The 18,628-nt window shown below is 54.8% G+C and overlaps 1 protein-coding gene across 2 annotated transcripts in view; it reads right to left on the bottom strand.

Annotated features, from left to right (window-relative positions):
- The window catches only part of SETD1B (SET domain containing 1B, histone lysine methyltransferase), a 39,007-nt gene extending 21,623 nt beyond the window's left edge, over nucleotides 1-17,384 (bottom strand). The window contains exons 1-6 of one of the 2 annotated variants that reach the window (XM_036765766.1): nucleotides 17,177-17,384; nucleotides 16,371-16,540; nucleotides 15,863-15,958; nucleotides 14,902-15,172; nucleotides 11,556-11,668; nucleotides 6,942-8,174 (exon numbers count right to left, since the gene is read on the bottom strand). In XM_036765766.1, the coding sequence (XP_036621661.1) occupies nucleotides 6,942-8,174; nucleotides 11,556-11,668; nucleotides 14,902-15,172; nucleotides 15,863-15,958; nucleotides 16,371-16,526 (1,869 nt within the window). In that variant the 5' untranslated portion in view covers nucleotides 16,527-16,540; nucleotides 17,177-17,384. Of the gene's footprint in view, nucleotides 1-6,941; nucleotides 8,175-11,555; nucleotides 11,669-14,901; nucleotides 15,173-15,862; nucleotides 15,959-16,370; nucleotides 16,541-16,879; nucleotides 16,917-17,176 lie in introns of those variants that run through there. The other variant, XM_036765776.1, reaches the window with a different exon arrangement.
- Nucleotides 17,385-18,628: the final 1,244 nt, after the last annotated feature.

Raw genomic sequence — 18,628 nt, 5'->3', positions numbered from 1 at the left:
GAGGCTCTCCCCCATCTCCAGAAGTGACCAAGGAGAACCTGGATATTAGGAAGGGAATTCCCTCTTACTGATAAGTCATAGAGAATTAGCTGCCTGGGGGTACTGAGAGGTTTATTATTAGGACTACTTTGTATAATGCTTTAAGGTCTGAAAAGTGCTTTACAAATACCTCATCTGATTCTCAAAACTACCACATGAGGTGGGCGCATTATTCTCTCCCCATCGTACAGATGAGGAAATGGGCTGAGAGGTTAGATTACTCACCCAGGGTCACACAGCTAAGCATCTGAGGTCACATTGGAACTAAAGTCTTCCTACTCTAGGTCTTGTCACTCCATCTACTACACCAGGATGCCTCACACAGTTGAAGTTAAGAGTTTAGAAATGCTGCCCCCATCCTGCCCACTCAGTGGCCTTCTGGGTAAAAACAGGGATTATGGGCAGAGATGGCTCAGATATGCGGGATGAGGGATGCCCTGACCTTTCCATACAGCTGGCCCTGGGCCCTGAGTGTACAATCCACTAGGAGAATTCAAGAACCTGCCTCTGGCTGATGCTGTTCCCCGCCCCCCCCACCACAGACATGCAGCTAGCTCCCGCCTTGGGAAGCATGTCAGGAAGGGGGTGGAAATCTGCTGGGTTATTTAAATCCTCCATTTGTAGTCAGCAGCACTTGGAAGAGTGGGAAGGTGTGTGAGTAAATACATTTCTCTCTCACACACACAGTTGCTGAGGCTCACGAGAATGTCCCTGCTACCCCATACCCCTAGAAAGACCTGCCTCCCCAAGTGGGGACAAGGGGTTGCTGGAGAGGCCTCATGGGGGGTGGGGGTGGGGTGTTTGTATCGCCTCCTCCCCATCCCCCCTCCCGACCCTCTCCTCCCCAGCCCACAGCTGATCTGAGGGATCCCTGAAGAAACTTGCTCATTTCTCTGGAGTCTGGAGGTCCTTGGGGCCGCCCGGGCTTGCAGGTGCCGGGATGTGGGCACAGCTGCAGGTTCCCTCCTTGGGGCTACCCACACACGGAGCGGACAGCCGTACTCCCCAGGCCTCTGGCCTCTTGACTCCTAGCCAACAGCACGTGCATGCCAAAGCAGGTCTCCAATGCCACGGGAGCTTGAGGCCAAAGCTAGCTGTCCCCAGCCCCTCACTTTTCCCGGCCCATAGACGCACACAGGGGGCACAGGTGTTGCTTTTTAATTAGGTCCTGGAGTAGGAGCACCTGGTGTCAGACAGGCAGGTAGCAGGGAGAGAATCCAGCTGCCTCGTGGGGGTCCGGTCTCTCCATCCCTAGCTGCCTACGGACAGATTCTTACAGACGGTGGAGGCAGGGCCGGGAAGCTCTCCCAGGCTCCCTCCCTCCCCACATCTTCCTCTTGCTTCTCTCTCTTTCCCCCCACCTTTTCTTCCTCATTTCATCCAACCACTTCACCCTAGAAAGTCAGTCACCCCGTCTGTGAAATGGGGCCAACAACCCCTGCTCTGCCTCCAGCCCAGGGGTGGTATGAGGATCAACGAGCCCTTGGTTGTGGAGATCACTCTGTTAAAATACACGGACCCAGGGGAGGCAGGGCAGGGTATGATACTGGGCGGGGACTATGGTTGTAGAAGTCAGGAAGGCCCGCTGTGTGTGGATTTGCTCCCAGACACCGGCACCCCCCCCCCAACTTGGCCCGCTCTCTCCCCCCTGAGCCACATCTATCAGCTGGGCAGGGAGGCTTTGAATGACGTGAGCCAAGTCAGAACCTCCAAATGCCCCCTTCCTAGTATTCTGACCTGGCCTGAGCTGCCCGAGAGCCAACACCTCCCCCTCCCCGCCCCCCCAACTCCAAAGTGTCTTTTGCTGACCCTCCATCCACCCTGTTTATCTCCGCCAGCCTCTCCCGGGGCCCCTCCTCTGCTCACAGCCAGCCCATACTAATTATAGACTCATTAATTACCCTGGTTAAGGGGAGGGGACGATGAGGCCTGGGTGATTAGGGGGGAGGAGACAACCTTGCCCCTTCTAGGCACCTGGCAGGTTCTGGGCACGCCCTGCAGACAGGTCCCTCCCCTGGCCCAGCTCCGGGAGTGCTGGGATCTGGCCCCAAGAGAAGTGGATGCTTTAGGGAACCTGGAAGAGAGGTTGGCTCCCTGGGTCCCAGGGGCCTAGTCCTATTACTGACACTCTGGAGGAGGAGGGAAGCCCTTTTCTTTTTTACTTTGGAGTAGGGAGCAGAAGATGGGGAGTGGGAGGAAGGAAGCAGCTGAACTCCCAAACTCTCTCGACAGAGACAGAGAGAATGAGGGAGAAAGAAAAGAAAGGGGGGGGGGGAGAGTGAGAGAAGAGAGAAGATTGGATCTGGGCTGGCTCTATATTTATGTAGGATCTGATTTTCCCCTCTGAGGGGAAGGTCTGCATCCAAAGGCTGGCAAAAAGAGGGGCAAGGCCCTGTCTGCCTGGGCCTCTGTCCTGGGGACACCATTGGCAGACGGAGGGCAGAGGGAGGATGAGGAGAGCCGGCCTCAGGCACCCTGAGGCAGTGAGGCCACACAGGTATCTGCCTCCCAGGGCCTGCACGTGGGCCTGGACCTCCCTCTTCCTGGCCACGAATCAAACCACTGAGAAGCGAGAGTGAGGGAAACCCTTGCTTGCCAGGCCTTATCGCATTGTTGGGCTTCCTTTCTGAGGCCAGCACGAGGACCTTCAGAGTTCCTCATTTCCAACCTCACCCCACCCCAGCCCCGGCTAGACTCCCTGACCTCTAGGTCAGCATCATCCCCATCCCCGCTCCTCACCACTAAACTTCTGCCTAATCTGCCCCGCCCCCCCCCATAACTGGACCCAGGGCACCCCTGAGCCCTAATACCAGACAACCAAGAATATCAAGTCCAAAGACCTAGTTTTAGAGAAGGGGAAACTGAAGCCCAGGGAGGTCCTATCCTAAAACTGGGGTTGGAAGGCATCTCATAAGAAATTGAGCCTAAGAGCCTGGTTTAACAGAGAAACTGAGGCCCAGATAGGTCACAACTGAAGAGACCTCACAGGCACCAAGTCCAGTTTTCTAATATCGCAGAGAAGTGAGGTCCAGGTCAGGCTGTTTGCCCAAGGACACACCAGTAGTCACTGGAGAACCAGGTCTGGCTACCTGCCCTTGATGTACCACCTAAGGGCACAGGCAGTCACGGGAGGAGAGCCAGGTATCTGGGGGCACCCCTACCCCCCAACACTAAGTCACAGAATCTAGGGGCCAGTGGAGTTGTAAGCTGGGAGGAATCTCCACAATCCTAGCTGAAGGTCAATACTGTGCCTAAACTGCTGGCCTTGGAGTTGGGGCCTGAGAGAGAATCCTGACATCAACCCTCACTAGGCCGTGTGACCACTGTCAAGTCACTAGACCTCCCTGCCCACCTCACAGCACCATATGTGATCAGAGCACCCCAGACTGTGAGCTGGAAGTGGCTGGGCCAGGGGTCCTTAACCTTTTGGGGAGGGCCCTGGATCCCTCGGGCAGTCATGGACATCCCCGCGGCTTTAAATGCTTCCAGTGTTCACACAGAAGGTGCTTAATAAATGCTTACTGATTAAAATATATAAACTTACATAGGAAACAAAAGGTTAGCAGAAATAAAAATGTCCTTTTGTTTCCCACCAGGCTCACAGATGCCCTGAAATCTTTGCCTGGGGCCTCGAGTGGGTTTCTGACCCAAGCTCAGCACGCCTGTTCTAGGCTTTCGAGAATGCCAACGTTTGTACCGAACTTACTATGTGCCAGGCACCGTGCTAAGCACTTTACATCTATGATCTCATTTGATCCTAACAACAACCCTGGGAGGCAGGTGCTATGATTCCCATTTTACAAATAAGGAAACTGAGGCAGACAAGTTAAGTGACTTGCCCAGGGTCACACAGCTAGTAAGTGTCTGGGGCTGGATTTGAACTCAGGTCTTCTTGACTCTGGGCTCTATTTTACATGAGGAAGATGTGGCCTAGAGAGGGCACTCAGCCTGTAATAAGTGTTGGTGCATCTGCACCCAGGTCATCTGTCTCCACCCCCCAGCACCATGCATCAGATCTTTTAGAAACCTTAAGATACTCTATGACTGTCAGGTACTTTTGAGATCCTCTCACGCTAGCCGGGGTGACCCTGGGCCTCAGTTCCACATCTGTAAAGTGAGACTAAGTTGCCCTGACTCTGTCTCTCGTGGGGTGCTTGGGGAAGGCCTTTGGAACAACAGGAGGTTTGGCTGTCAGAGGTAGCCCAAGGCCCCACAGGATGTAACTGGGGGGTGGGGCCCAAAGTCCATCTGGAAACTGCCCTGGGGGTCCCACAGGGGCCACATTCTATCCACTGACCCAGATACACCCATGAGGTTATACATGGCCCATCTCCTTCCCACTCTCCCCCTCCCTATCTCAGGGTAAGACCCGGTCCCTTATCCCACACCTGGGCAATAAGCTGGTGGGGTGGGGGGGTAAAAGACCCTAAGACCCTTTAGGCTATATCACTGAAAGAAACAGGTCAGACTAGTCTTAGGTGAGGAGAAGATGGAACCCTTTCCCTGTCCAAGGCTCCTGTCCCCCAGCAGACTGCCATCCCAAAACAGACACCCTGTGGGTGGGGGTGCGGGGGCGGGAACACCACAAAGTACCAACCTAAGGCAGGATCCACCCGGGCATATGGGCCCCTAACCCTTCTCTAGTGGTTCCAAAAAGGACACAGCGTTCTTTCCCAGTGGGAGCTCTGGGACCTTAATCAAAGGCTCCTGAGGCCGGCAGCCCACTCATAGGGAGCGCAGTGCTCCCATCCTTGGGTCTGAAACACTGCCCACACCCCTAGCCCCCCAGGCAGATGGCCCTGGGGTGTGAAGGACCGGTGCTCTTGCTGGGCACTAGAGGGCTTGAGACGTTCAGGCACGAAGGATGAGGAGAAGCCAGGACAACGTAAATCCACAGATAATCCCCCCCCAAACCCAGCCACAAACCCTCCTCTGTCCCCAAGAGTGACAACTCCCTTCACCCATCCCCAGGGGAGCCTTATTCTATTGGCGCCCCAGAGAGATGGCAGACCTCCTACTCAAGCCTGTCAGGAAAATTCTCTCTCATCCTATCATCCTGTTCCAAATGGGCCCATAAGACCCAGATAAGTCAGCACATGGATGGCCAGGCCTTGTTTGGTGGCCAGAACCCTGAATGAGTGAGTGGGGATGGGAGGGGGCACCAGGCATCCCGCTCTCACCTGCCTCTTTTAGGAGAATGGGGGAGGGAGGGAAGAGGTCCCTTAAAGCATCCCACCCCCTGCTGCAGCCTGCCTTGAGGGTCCCTTAAAGCACCCCACCCCCTGCTGCAGCAGCTGGATCTGCCGGCCTCAAGAGTCTCTGAGCTTACCCTCTGCAGTGTCCGTAGGTGCCCTGATTGAGCACAGCATTAGCCTCAAGAGGGCTGGGATGTCTGTTTTGGGATGGCAGTGTGCTAGGGGACTGGCTGGGGTAGTGAATCCCACCCACCTCAGCATTCAGAAGGGCCCCCCTCTGGGAGGGGGCTCAGGCTCTGCCCTCTTCTATCTGGGGGACCTTTCGAAGATCACTTAATCAGTGACCTCATGAGTAAAATGCAGTGGGGCAAGGAGGCTCAGGTCTCTTCCAGCTCCAGACCCAGGAGTGTGAGAATCTAGACCCGACTAGACAGACCAGAAACTTCCCACGGGACGTCCCAGGTCCTCGATGTTCATGGCTCCACTCCCAGGAGGCTGGACACCTAACAGATATGGCTGAGGGGTGCGTGAGGAAATCCCAGCCAGAAGGTACACCTCCGTCTCCTTGGTGGGCCCTAGGGGATAACCCGGCTGGGAACAGGACAAGGGGAGAGATAGTCCAAAGAGGAAAAGAAAGGTCCAAATAGCGGGCAAAGGGGAGGCCAAAGGGAAAAGAAGAGCCATTAAACCTGACCCCTGCTCCTTTGGCCCTCCCTTCCTCTCGCCAGACAGGACCAGAGACAGCTCTCCAGGGACGGCCAGGACTCTGTGATCCAGAGGTCTTTTAAATGGCCTGGAAGGTGGTATGTTCCCACCTTGAGGAGGCAGGGCCATTGTGTCCATTCCTCTCTGCCCCAACAGGGAAGGGGAGCAGGAAGTTGGGAGGCCAGAGCGGAAGCACGGGAGCAATCTCCCATGCACCACTTTGGAAGCACCTCGATTGGCTCGGGCCCAGGGATGGATACCCCAGCCAAGGTACCCTAGGTATACAGAGTGTCAGCAGGTGGGCCCTCTGGCTGAACTTTTCTACTCGTAGCCTCTTCTGTGACCACATGAGATGGGAGAGCCCTTCACCCCCACCCCCAAGCTGGGGTGGGCTGAATAAGGAACACAGCTGTTCTTCCCTCCCTTCTGTCAACAAGGGGAGGAGGGAAGGAAACCAGGAAATGACCCCCCCCCCCAGGATCTCTGAACTTCTCTGTTTAAGAAATCTTAGATGCCAAGGCTGGCAAGGCTGGCAAGGCAGGGGGCCCGGAAGGGGACGGGATCCCCACTCTCTGGTCTACATTCAGAGTGAAAGGCAGAAAGGCTGTGAACAGCTCAAGCAAGGAAGAGGGGCTGGGGGTGCGATCTGGCCACCCAGAGAACCAGGTCAAGGCATCCCCATCTGACTCCTCTATCTGGACCAGATCCCAGGGAACTAAGCAGGAAGGCTAAGGAGATTCCTCCACTGAGCTTTGTCCAACCTGACACATAGACCCTCCCACAGGGAAGCCTATCATTAACCAGCCATGTGACCTTTGGCCTGTCGCCTCATCTCAGGTCTAGGATCCTAAAGTCTCCTGGAGGTTTCAGGGCCTAGAGACTTACTCTCCTGCTTATGCTGAAGAGTAAGAGAGCACCAGAGATTGCAGCCTAAGCGGGCTCCCCAGGGGCTCTGGCCTGTGAAAGGTGCTCGCCTCCTCACCTCCTGGCGGTCACACTTACCTCATCCATCTTTTCCGAAGTGGGCGTCCTCTCCCCAGACATCTCCTTGCTTGTCTCGGCCCCGTGGCCCAGAAGACCAGCTGGGTCGGGGGGGCCTGGCTCAGGTGGGGGTCGGGGGCCCAGGCCCAGAGCCAAGCCCAGGTCTTCCTCGTCATCCGAGTCTGGCAGGGGGGTCGGGCTGATGTCCTCCAGGCCTGTGCTGGAGGGGCGGGAGGATGGGGTCTGGCCTCGGAAGCCTGGTTGGGAATTGGAGCCAAAGGTAGGCAGTGGGGAAAGCTGAGAGGAGGAGGAAGAGATGGGGCTGCCCTCCATGCGCAGCTCCGTGTCTGAATCATGCTCCCGCAGGAAAGGTAGTTTGGTTCTCTGCTCCTTCAGTAACATCTCGATGCGGGAATCGAGGCTGTCGTGAGGCTTCTCTGAGGTTGATGGGGATGATTCCAAGGTCGGTGTCCCAGGGCTATTGCAACGCTCAGGGCTCCACCCAAAGTTAGGGCCCCCACCCGGCTCCAGGCTGTTCAGCTCAGGGGGTGGTGGCGGTGGCGGCGGCCCAGGAGGAGTCTCGGGTCTCTCTTTGGCCAGAGGAGCAACAACAGCCGGGGGCTCTGCCGGGGGCTGTGTCCGGCGGTACTCTCCACTGTCCCGGCCCCCCTGGGCAAAGGCTGGCAGAGTGGCTGGCTCCTCGGGGTGCGGGGCAAACAGGGCCGGAGCCTGATACGGGGAGAAGGCTGACTTGTAGTTGGAGCTAGTGTGGCCCAGGGGGGCCGAGGGGGGAGTATGGGAATACTGGGGGGCCTCTGGCTGTAGGTGGGGCTTATAGGAGCTGCTTCCGCCTCCTCCACTCCCGCTGCCAGAGGCGGCCACAGCACCAAATGTGTGCTCAGAGGAGCGGAAAGCCCCAGACGAGTTGTGGACATAGTGGTGCTCATGCCGGCGGTTGTAGGCGTCGGTGAACTTGGTCTCATGACGGCGGGCCTTGTAGCCCGAGTCTTGGCTGTAGTGGTAAGATGGCGTGGGCTGGCGGCTGGAGTAGCTGGAGTCTTGGGAGAAGGGGGTGCCCAGGCGGGGTGTGAGAGGCGTGCACTGGCCATAGGAGTTGGGGGTGTCCAGGCGGCTGCTCGAATAGGCGGTATCGTGGGAGAAGGGCGTGCTGCTGTTGGGAGTGACCGATGCCGAGGAGCCCGCCGAGGCTGCGCTACTGCTACCATCCTTCAGGCGCTTCAAGGCATCCGTTAACTGGATGGAGGAGAAGGAGAACAAGAAGCATGAGCCAGGGAGGCAGCCAGGTTCCCAAGTCTTGGTACAGTGTGCAGAACAAGAAGTTCCAACCTGTCTGCTAGACCTTTCTCCAACAAGCTCCCTCAATGTGTTACGTGCATTTAGACATTGCTATACGTACATGTCATCGCCCCCTCTTGAAGGCACTGTCTTCTCTTGGTGCCCCTGGCACAGAGGAGGCACTTGGGAAATATTTGCCATCCCTCAGGGGCAGGTCCAGAGCCCAGAAACCCACTGTTGAAGCCTATCTCTCCTATGGCCTCTCTGTGAGATATGCAGCAAATCACTTCGACTCTCTCTACCTTCCTCTGGACCAGAGTACCGCCAAGGAGGCATCCCTCCCAGTTCTAAATCAGATAAGAATACTCTCCAAGCAATTCCCAGCTCCCCAAATCTCTGCTCAGGCAGCTCTCTCTAGGTCTGGGACGTCATCTTCTCCCCTACCCATCCCTGCCCACCAATGCCAGTCTTGGCAAAGGCTGGACAAGAAGCAGTAAGATAGCAGTAACAGCTCAGGCCTCGTGTTTACAAAACACTTTTCTCACAACAAACCTGCCAAGTCAGAAGGCCCAATTATTACTGTTACACCCGTTTCACAGCTGAGAAAACCAAGGCTCAGGAAAGTGAAATAAGAAAATACAACCCCTCCTTTCTAAGAGGGAATAAGAACACAATCTGGACTTCAGCTTGGTCTCTTCATGTCTATAGATCTTTAACAGGCTTATGAAATCATGGATCTTGAGGTGAAACACCACAGGCCAGCAAAGCCAATCCTACTCATTTTACAGAAAAGGAAACTGAGGCCCCAGGAGATCAAGCCATTGAAGTAATTAATTTACTGACTTACCAATAGCATTGATTTAGAGCTAAAAGGGGAAGGGGGACACTGAATCCCAGAGAGAAAATAACTTACCCAAGGCCACTGAGGTTGCGAGTGGAAGGCCTGGGGTAAAGACAAAACTCAGAGGAGGCAAAGGCCAGCATTTGGGGGTGAGAACAGACTTTCCTGCACAGGGGTCTGGGGTCCCTCTCGAGGTGCTGCTCCCTACCCCCCATGTGGGGGCTCTGGGTGGGATCCTCTAGTCTGAGGCCTTCATAGGCTGCCCCAGCTGGAAGTGCACACAAGTGTGGGTGCTCTCCAGCACTCTCTCTCTCTCTCTGTCTTAAAACTTGAGTTCATTCATTCATTCAGGGCTTCTGACCCAAATTCCCTAGAGTTGAGACTTGTTTCAAGCAGAGATTCCTTTTCCCAAAATATTTAAAAAAGGATTTCCTTTACAGGAGAGCCCTTCCTGAACCCAACTCCTGGGTGAACTGAGGCACACTTGTCAACTAATTCGGCCTGGAAAAGGAGGAGTGCCTTTAACTTCCAGGAACTGGGGAGAGGGAGAGGGAGGGGGAGGAAGGAGAAAAAGAATCCAGATTATGTCAAGAAACAGAGAGAAGTGGGGGGGGGAGGGGAAGAGAGAGGGGGAGAGAGAGAGAGAGAAGAGGGGGGAGAGGGAAGGAGAGAAGTTGTGGAGGAGGACCTCGAGGGAAGTCAGATAATATTTAGTGAGAAAAAGAAAAAGGCAGGTAGGTGGCTGGTTTGAGCACCTGAAGAATTCTAGTCCTGCTCCCTCTTCGCCACCACAGGTCCTCCTACAGGGCAGGGTCCATGAATGGGGATAGAGTTGGGAGCCCCCCAACACCCCCACAAGGAGGTAAAGGCAGACTGGAAGGGTGGTGGATGAGACCACTTGGGCCCCAATGACAGGACACCATCAGAAATAGAGGCACCTCGGCCAGATCCCATGAGGGTTCCTAAGGACTTCTAACAGCCCTGGGGTGATGAGGAAAGAGATTTTGCTGAGATAAGTGGCCCTCCATGGATCCATTCCAGGCTCCAGACACGTCTGCTGGAGGGGGATATTGGTCAGTGCTTAAAGGGACAGAGGAAAGGGTAACACCCAGAGGAAGGAATTTTTCTTCCAAGCCTGGAGGCTTTTAGTTAAGTTTCTTGGGAAATAAGGGGGAAAAGAGGAAGAGGCATTTATTAAGCTTTACAATTACCTCATTTGATCCTCACAACACCACTAGGAAGGATGTATTCTCCCCATTTTATAATTGAGGAAACTGAGACAGACAGTAGTCAAGTGACGTGCCCAGGGTCATACTGCTAGCACAGATCGGAGGCTGGATCTGAACTCATGGCTTCCTGACTTCAGGTCTGGCACTCGATCCACTGCACCTCCAAGCTACAGGTCAAAAAAGGCCCTACTGGGAAGCTGAGCCCTCCATGCTGGGCCAAGGAGGGGGTTATGGGAAGTGGGGATAGGACCCTCCTAGGCTGGAAAGACACGAGGCTCAGCTGGGATCTCTGACCATGGGGAAAAGCCCACTGTGGCACAGTTTCTCGTTGTTTGTGAGTAGTTTCTAAAAAGAAAGGGGAGGGGGCAGCTAGGTGGTGCAGTGAGTAGAGCACCGGCCCTCGAATCAGGAGGACCCCAGTTCAAATCCAGCCTCAGACACTTGACAGACTTACTAGCTGTGAGACCTTGGGCCAGTCACTTAACTTCAATTGCCCTGCCGTTCCCCCTCAAAAAGGGGGGAGGAGAGGGGAGAGAGCGGGTCCCTGGACCGGTTCCATGGGGATCCCTGTGTCTTGGGTGAGGTGGCTCAGAACCTAACAATGGGGGTTGATGAGATTTTGGGAGCAGAAAGCTCAGCAGCCACATCCTGCCCCTGTGGGCACCAGGGCAATCTCATTTCTTGTGAGCCTCAGTTTACCCAAGTCTAAAACAAAGAGTTTGACTAGGAACACCCAGACTGTGAGCTCCCCCCTCCCCGCTGGGGACAGTGCCTAGCACAGGGATGGGGCACACAGGTGCTGACTGGAGATCCGGGGAAGGAGCACCCTCCCTCGAGGCTGGAACTGCTTTCCAGAGCACATGATGAATGGGAGCTCCACAGTCAGGAAGGATGGAGCGGAATCCTTCCCCACCCGTCGCCTTTCCCCTTGAACTAGTTCTGAAGAGTCTGTTTTAAACACACATTCGCTTATCTGAATGCTACAACTATCACAGGGACAGAAGTAGTATGAACCCTAAATGCGCTCTCAGTCTATAGATGGGAAAACTGTGCCTAATAGTCACACAGTGTCTGAATCCAGGTCTTCCTCCCTCCAAGTCCAGCCCTTCTGGCCAGCTCTCTAAAGCCACTTTGTTCATGACTTTCTCTTCTACCCCTCACAGACACACAGACACAGACACCCCAGCCCCACAATGGTCCGCTAAGGCTGACGAAAATTGGGAGAAAGGAAGGGAACCGTAGGGCCCCCATGGGGAATCGCCAACTCACCTGTAAAGTTTTATTGACTGTTGGGGAAGTGTCCAGCTCGAGGCCCACTGGGAGGGTCTGGGGGGTATACAGGCCATTCACCAGCAACTCATAGAATCGCATCCGAGTTTCTCCTGAGCAAACCACAGGGAGAAGACATCTCATTAAGTGAACAAGGATGACCCTGCCTCTTACCTCTGCACTGCATGCCTTCTTGCCAGGGACTACCCAGGGCAGCCCAGGCTCTAGAGGGACAGCTGTAGACATGAGGCATGGAGCAGCATAGGAAAGGGAAGGGAAAAGAGTCTCTATACCTATTTTTTCTCTGTTGACCCCAACTGCAAGTGATACACACTTACCAGCTGTGTGACCTGGGTTTGTAAAGGCAGTGGGAAGGCATCAGCTGGATGGGTGACTGAGAGTCATTGCCTTCCCTTTCAAAATGAAAAGGGGGTCATCTCCAGTCGTTCTGATCTATATCTGGCTACTGGACCCTTCTCTGGAGAAAGCGAGGCCGGTGACTCTGCACAGCCCTGCCTCACTTAAATCCAATTCACTTGCCAGGCATAGCATCACCTTCCTGATGTCACGGTCCTCTTTGAGAATGGACAAATCACAACAAAATGAAAGGGTAGGTCTAAGTGAGCTCTGAGGGCTGGCATCCTGACCCTGATGCCTTGAGTGAGCCTTATTCTCCCTTTCCTTGAAGGGCTTATGGTCCAAGCAGCTGTGGGGATCAAGACAGGTGCCCCCTTTGCTGGGGCAGATGGCCTTTCTCCCAGTGACCCCGAACTTTGATAACTCAGTTACTCTCTCCAGCTACCTTCCCGTCCCACTTCCAGACATTCAGAAGCTAAGTTTGGCATCCCAATGCCTCTTCCCTCGACAAAAGTTGGGTGTCTGATCAAGTACCCTACTCTCTGGGCTTTTAAAATCATATAGTTGGGGGACTGACAAAGCAACTGTCCCCAAAAGGCAACAGCCTTTGACCCCAAGGGAGTTGCATTCCATTGGAAGACTTTATAATGAACACAGGTGCCTCAGATCTAGAGATGAGAATGAGTGAGACCAGTCTAAATCCCACAGACTAACAGACTATTTTTTTAAACCCTTTGACTTGGAAGATATTGTTCAAAAGAAATCTGGGGCGAGGGCAAAAAGCCAGGAGCATACATACGTTACTAGGTGCGTTGTTTGTTTTTTTCAGGGGTATGGGGGGAAGGGAGAGCTAAGATATACTAGAACCACACAGTAGGAAAAGGAACCACAGTATCACAAAGGGAAACTAGGAAAGAACCTCAGAGGCCATCTCATCTGACTTCATTTTACAGATGGAGAAACTAAGGCCTGGAGAAATGGCTTGCTTAGTTTGAGCTAGGTCCTATGAAGCTGCCAATCGAAGCCTGTCAAACACTAGACATAGCCTCAGAGGTCACCTAGGCCAACCCACACCTGAGCAGATGTCCAAATTCCAACATTCATTTATTAACATCTGCAAAGATCCCACTGGCTTTCCTTCTTCCCCTCTATTCCAGCATCTCTGCCTGAGCCAACCCCTCCCCTCACCCCAATCCCTAAAGCTAGAAAGGTATCAGCCCCTTCTGCCAGAATTACTGGCCCATGTAGCCTCACAGCTGCAGACAACCCAGACCGGATGGTAAAACCTTAATTATCAGTATTTATGTAACCCATGACCCCTCTAGGACAGGCTTGAAATATGCAAAGCACCTCCATTCCTTGAGTTACAGTAAACTTTCCTCTTTTCTTGAAATACGAACTGTGTATTTACTGGTATCTTTAGGACCTTTGCAATCAGAGTTGCTTAATTAACAAAGTGCACGTATGTGTATGGGGATCAGGATATGAACTCTCTTGGCTTGCTAAGAGACCACCCCTTAGCCCACTGCGTCTGAAGAAATGGGGCTGGATCTGGACCCAGAGCTTCCAAATTGTAAAGTCAATGGAAATTGGAAAGAAGGATGAGACACTCCCTCCACCTCCAGTGACATTTTATGCTTCCCCGGTCCTATCACTGTGCCTTGCACTGGGTCATTAAGTACTTGTTAATTGATGGAGGGGGAGGAATCCCAGAATCTAAGAGCTGGAAGGACTCTCTGGCAATCTAGCAAGGACTAGTCTATTCTAGACTAGAGGGAGGAAAGAAGATTTTCCCCCTCGATTCTTCATCTTGTTCTTTTCTTATTCCAGGTGTCTTCACCGAAAACTAGAAAGGCCAGTCCTGTCTTACGAGTCACCAGGCCGAGCCATCTCACACCCAGCCAGACTTGTGCCACCCAGGAAACCGCTCAACACTCGGGAACTCTGCCCAGTCTCTCCTGGGTTCGGGGCAGAAGGAGAGGCTTAACAGGAAAGCAGGCACACTCAGTCTGCATTTTCCATTTGGATCAGAATTCCGCTGGGTACATGAGAGCCCCGAAGAGGGAAAAGAAAATACCACTTGGACTAAAACTCTCTGCAAAAGTTCACTGACAAATCTTGAAGAGGGGGTATTAGGGATCCCTGCCAGAGGGATAGCCACCAGGATCCAGGAAGAAAGAATGGGGGCAAACAAGCAACACATAGCCGTTGCCCCCCCCCCACCCAGTTTGTCCTCTTTCCTGTTTTTAGAGGTGGAGTGCACAGGCATGTTTTTTTCACACTGTGGAGGGATTCCTGCAGAGAGGAAGTGCTGCTATCCCTTTAAGAGGGAGTGAGAAAAGAAACACTCAGTTGTCAACCCCTGTGCAGGATCCTGAAGCAGCCCGGCTTCATCATTCACTATTTATCAATGAAATAGCTGCCCCAGTTGGCTACTGGGAAATGGGGTAGCTTGGCTCCCCTTCCAGGAGAGACCATAATTTCACTGCATCACTTTATTTACCGAAGGACCCCTTAGTCACTCCCAACATGTAAAATCATCCCCCCCTTCAAAAGATAAACACCCCAGTAAACAAAAGGGGGCCTCGATAGCACAGGGGACCATTTAAAACCGAGACACAAAGGTTGATGGGGGGAGCTACGGAGGCGCTGGGGGAGCAGGGTAAGCCCAACTGGGGCTAATTTTCTGAGTGGTCCCGGTGGGGAGGGGGGGTGGCCAAGGGCTGGAGCATTTTGTAAATTACAGCTTGTCTCCTAGCAACAGACAACACATTGGGCTCCACGTGATTCTGCCCAGGGTTAGGGAGGGAGGGGGCAAAAAAGGGGAGGTTTCAGAGGGGGAAAAAATGGAGCTAAAACCCAACATTCCCTAAGTGAGAAAAGCGGGAAGGAGAAGCAGTTTGAGGAGAAAAGATGAACGATCAAGAGAAGCAGCTTCCTCCAAGTGCTTTCCCTCACCTTTCTCTTAGCTCCCCCAGGATTTACCCACCTTTAGTGTCCAGCTCCACGTGAATGATGTTGCCCATGACCGAGGTGTTGTGTAGATGCTGCACGGCCTCCCGAGCCCCCTTTACAGTGGCAAAGACCACCTTGGCAATGCCCAAATGTTTCTTGTTCTTGGGGTTGTAAAGGATCTCCACCTCCTCCACCTCCCCATATTTCTTGCACATGTCGGTCAGGAAGTTTTCCCTGATGTTGTCATTCAGTTTGGCAAAAGTCACCTGCTTGGGAGGCACAGGGCCCACGTAGAACTCATCGATCTGGTGGGGGTGGGGGGGATTTTGAGGGAAGGAAGAGCAATCGAGATCGAAAAAATTAAAATTCAAAAGGAAGGCTGATACCTGCAAGCCATGCCACCACAGTGCCCCCCTGTCCCAAACCTTAAGGAGTTAAAAAAATAAATAAATATATATACATTTTTTTTAAATGCACGCGGGCGGGGACAGAAAGCCGAGGATTAAATCGTTTGGAACGTGGAAGTCCTCGGGTTCGAAAAGAAGGGGGGAATATGAAACAGTTTCTCTCTCCTTCCCCTCCCCCTGCTTCCCTGACGTACTGCCCACCCCCCCTGCTCAGGGGCCTTTCCCCCTTTAAATCGAAAGGGAGGACAGCCCTGGGGGGGGGGGGTGTTCCCTGGTGCCAGGGACACCCCCTACCTTAAGAGCTGAACCACCCCCCCAGGGCATGTCTCTGGAAACACACCCCTTCCAGGCCAGTGGGACAGAGTATCCACAGCCAGCCTCCCTCCTTAGTCTACAATCTGGGTGGTTGTTGCAATGTTGACAGCAGAAGCCGGGTGCTCTAAACACCAGTTTGCCCCCCACCTCCCCATACACACATACAGACAGGCGGGAACAGGGGCCATGTCTTTCCCAACGGTATTTTAGAACTCGGGGTAACCCCCCCCCCCATAAGTCCCAACTTCCCTGGCTAGGGAGAGGGGTCACTACCTTGAATTTGGGGACACGAAGTTCCAACTCCTTGGTTTTTGTCCATGTCCTTCTGACTCTCGGGTCCTCGATTTTCACCGAGAGAAAGCACTGAGTCTGGGGGGGAGGGAGGGAAAGAAAAATAGAGTTCTGAGATTGAAGGGGTTGGGGGTGGAAACACATAACTCCAGGGAAATGTGGATAGAGGAAGCAGCCCCTTCCCCTCCATGCTCCCTCCTCCCCCATGTGTCAAAAGTCAGGCGCTGAAAGAAGGTGGGGGGACACCAACCCAGCCGGACCTTAAGGAGATGGGCTGGGAACCTGACAGTTGAGCACTATCTGGGGGGGTGGGGGAGGAAGGCTACTGAAGGTTTCCCCCTGACGTTTCCCATCGAAAGGGGAGGGGGGAGGTCCCGGCAGGTCCTCTTGCTCTTTGGGCCCTGGAAACAGCAGGAGGAAGAAGGGGGGGTGCTATGTATGTTTCAGCAAGGAAGGAAGGAAAGACAGACCCCCCCCCCACTCCACTCACAGCCTTGCTAAAATGCTGTCCATCATAACGGTAGAGTTTGTGCTGCCCCTTCTTGAGCTCTGGGTCAATAATCAACTTGTAACTTCTCCAATGGTGGTTTCTCTTCTCCCCCGACGGTCCAGGCTGCTGGTGGTGGTGGTGGCTACTGCTCTCCATGCCGTTAACCCAACCTGAAAAACGACCGACACCAAGTTGTGTCTCTCCCGCAGCGGCAAGGGCGGCTTTCAAAAATTAAAAAAGAAAATAGCCCCCCCCCCCCAACCTCCACCCCGCTCCCACCCGAGCCTTCCCCGTCTCCAAAAAAACCGGGTGATTATTTTTGTAAAGAAGAGAGCAGAGCAGCCAGCCAGCCAGTCCGCCCGCCCGCCAGCCACCAGGCTGCCCGCTGCCCCCTTGCCCGGGCGGACGGGAGCGATCCCGGGCTGAGGAGCAGGCAGTGGCGGCAGCGGCAGCAGCCCGAGATGAGCGGCGGTGGCGGTGGTGGCCGGGGCAGGAGGGGGGGAGCTCACTTGAACTCTGCTTTTTGCCATGATCTTCGGCGTGGCTGCTCCCTCGCCCCCCGGCCCGGATCCCTCGGAAGGCCATGGTGCCGCTGGGGCTCGGGGCTGGGGGGTCGCGGGCCGCCGCCGCCACCAGCCCGCTCCCGCTCCTCCTCCTCCCAGCCACCCCCCCAGCCTGGCTCCGCCGCGGCCTCCGCTGGCCTCTCCCGGGGAGGGGGGAGGGAGAGAAGGAGGGAAGGGGAGGGGAGGGGAAGGAGGGAGGGGAGAGGAAGGGGGGGGAGGGGGAAATAGGGAGCCCCTGCTTACATCCCCGCCGGGCGCCGGCCTCCCTGCGCGACCAGCCTGTACATGGTGTTCCCCGCGGGAGCCGAGGCTGGGGCGGCCGGACCGGGGGCTAGCTGAGGCTGCTGCTGCTGCTGCGGCGGCGGCGGCTGCTGCTGCTGCTGCCGCTGCTGGAGGAGGCGGCTGGCGGCAGCGGCTCGGCTCCCAGTCCCCGCACATCCCACAATACACCGCTATGGAGCCCGACCCAATCTCTCACCCTCCTCCTCCTTCCTCCTCCTCCTCCTCCTCCTCCTCCACTCTCCTCTCCCCCTGGCGCTCGCAGCAGCTGCGCTGCAACACCCCCCCCCCCAGCCAAGGCCACCCCCCCCCCACCTACTCTCCCCCAGCCTGGGGCGGAGGCCCGAGGGCCTGGGCTGCGGGGTGGGGGGGATGCCCTGGGGACGGGCTTTTAATTAATGCATTTTATTATCTCTGGAGGAGGATCGGGATTTTGACTAGGAGGGAGGATTTGAGAAAGGGGGAGGGGGTTCCCTTCCTCCTCCCTCTCCCGAAATCGGTTTCCCCCAGGCCCACAGTGTCCGGGCGCAGCCAGCGTTTACCTTCGGCTTCCTACACTGTTTTAGAAACAAGATGGACTGGAGGTGGGACCGCCTGACTTTGGGGTGGGTTTTATTTTGGGGGTGTGTGTGTATGTGTGTGTTTTAAATCGAGGGAGGAGTGGGGAGCCTCGGCGCGGGATCTCCTAGAGCTGCAATCGAGGGATACCCCTTCCTCTCCTTGGTCTCCCTCTTCCTCCTCTTCGTCTGCCCCTGCACCCCCGGCAACCTCGGAGCAGAGAACAGGATTTCCAAATTAGCATTACGCTGCAATCATTGAGCTTTGCTGGAAGGATGCAGACCGACCCCAGCGTGCTTTTCTCTCCTTCCTCTTCTCCCCCTCCCCCTTTTGGAGAAAGGACTTTTTTTTCTTCCCTCCTCCACCTTTTTAAAAAAATTTTTGCATTTGTCCGGGGCACGTCAAATTCCCCCCCCCCCCCTTACTTTCCCCAAACTCGAGTGAGTCGCTTTCTACATTCATTTTTTTCTTTATTAAAGGTCCTGGGACTGGTGGCGACCAATCAGCGCACAGCTTCCATTTAGTCGCTTCTACCCCAAAGCACCCGGTGCTTCTTCTCGGTTACACTATTACAGTGGAGGGGGGGGGAGGGAGGGAGCAATGGGTGTTTTTTTCCCCCTTCCCCGCCTTCCTTTCTAGCTCCCTCCCTGCCTCCTCCTGGCTGAAGAGGAGGCTGCCTGTCTTGCTTCGGCTTCACGGTGGTTCGTCTCATATTGGGGGGTATTTTGGGGGTTTGTAATTGGGCCGTGGTGTGGTAATTGGCTGATTCAGGGCGCCAGGGCCCTTGGGCCAATCAGCGCGAAGCTTCTATGGGGCTTGAGTTATTAGACGCGGATCTCCAAACATCCGTCATCAGAC

Source organism: Trichosurus vulpecula, chromosome 1 (assembly GCF_011100635.1).
Source record: "Trichosurus vulpecula isolate mTriVul1 chromosome 1, mTriVul1.pri, whole genome shotgun sequence".
In the NCBI taxonomy this organism is placed as follows: Eukaryota; Metazoa; Chordata; class Mammalia; order Diprotodontia; family Phalangeridae; genus Trichosurus; species Trichosurus vulpecula.
This window is presented reverse-complemented; position numbering and strand designations above follow the sequence as displayed.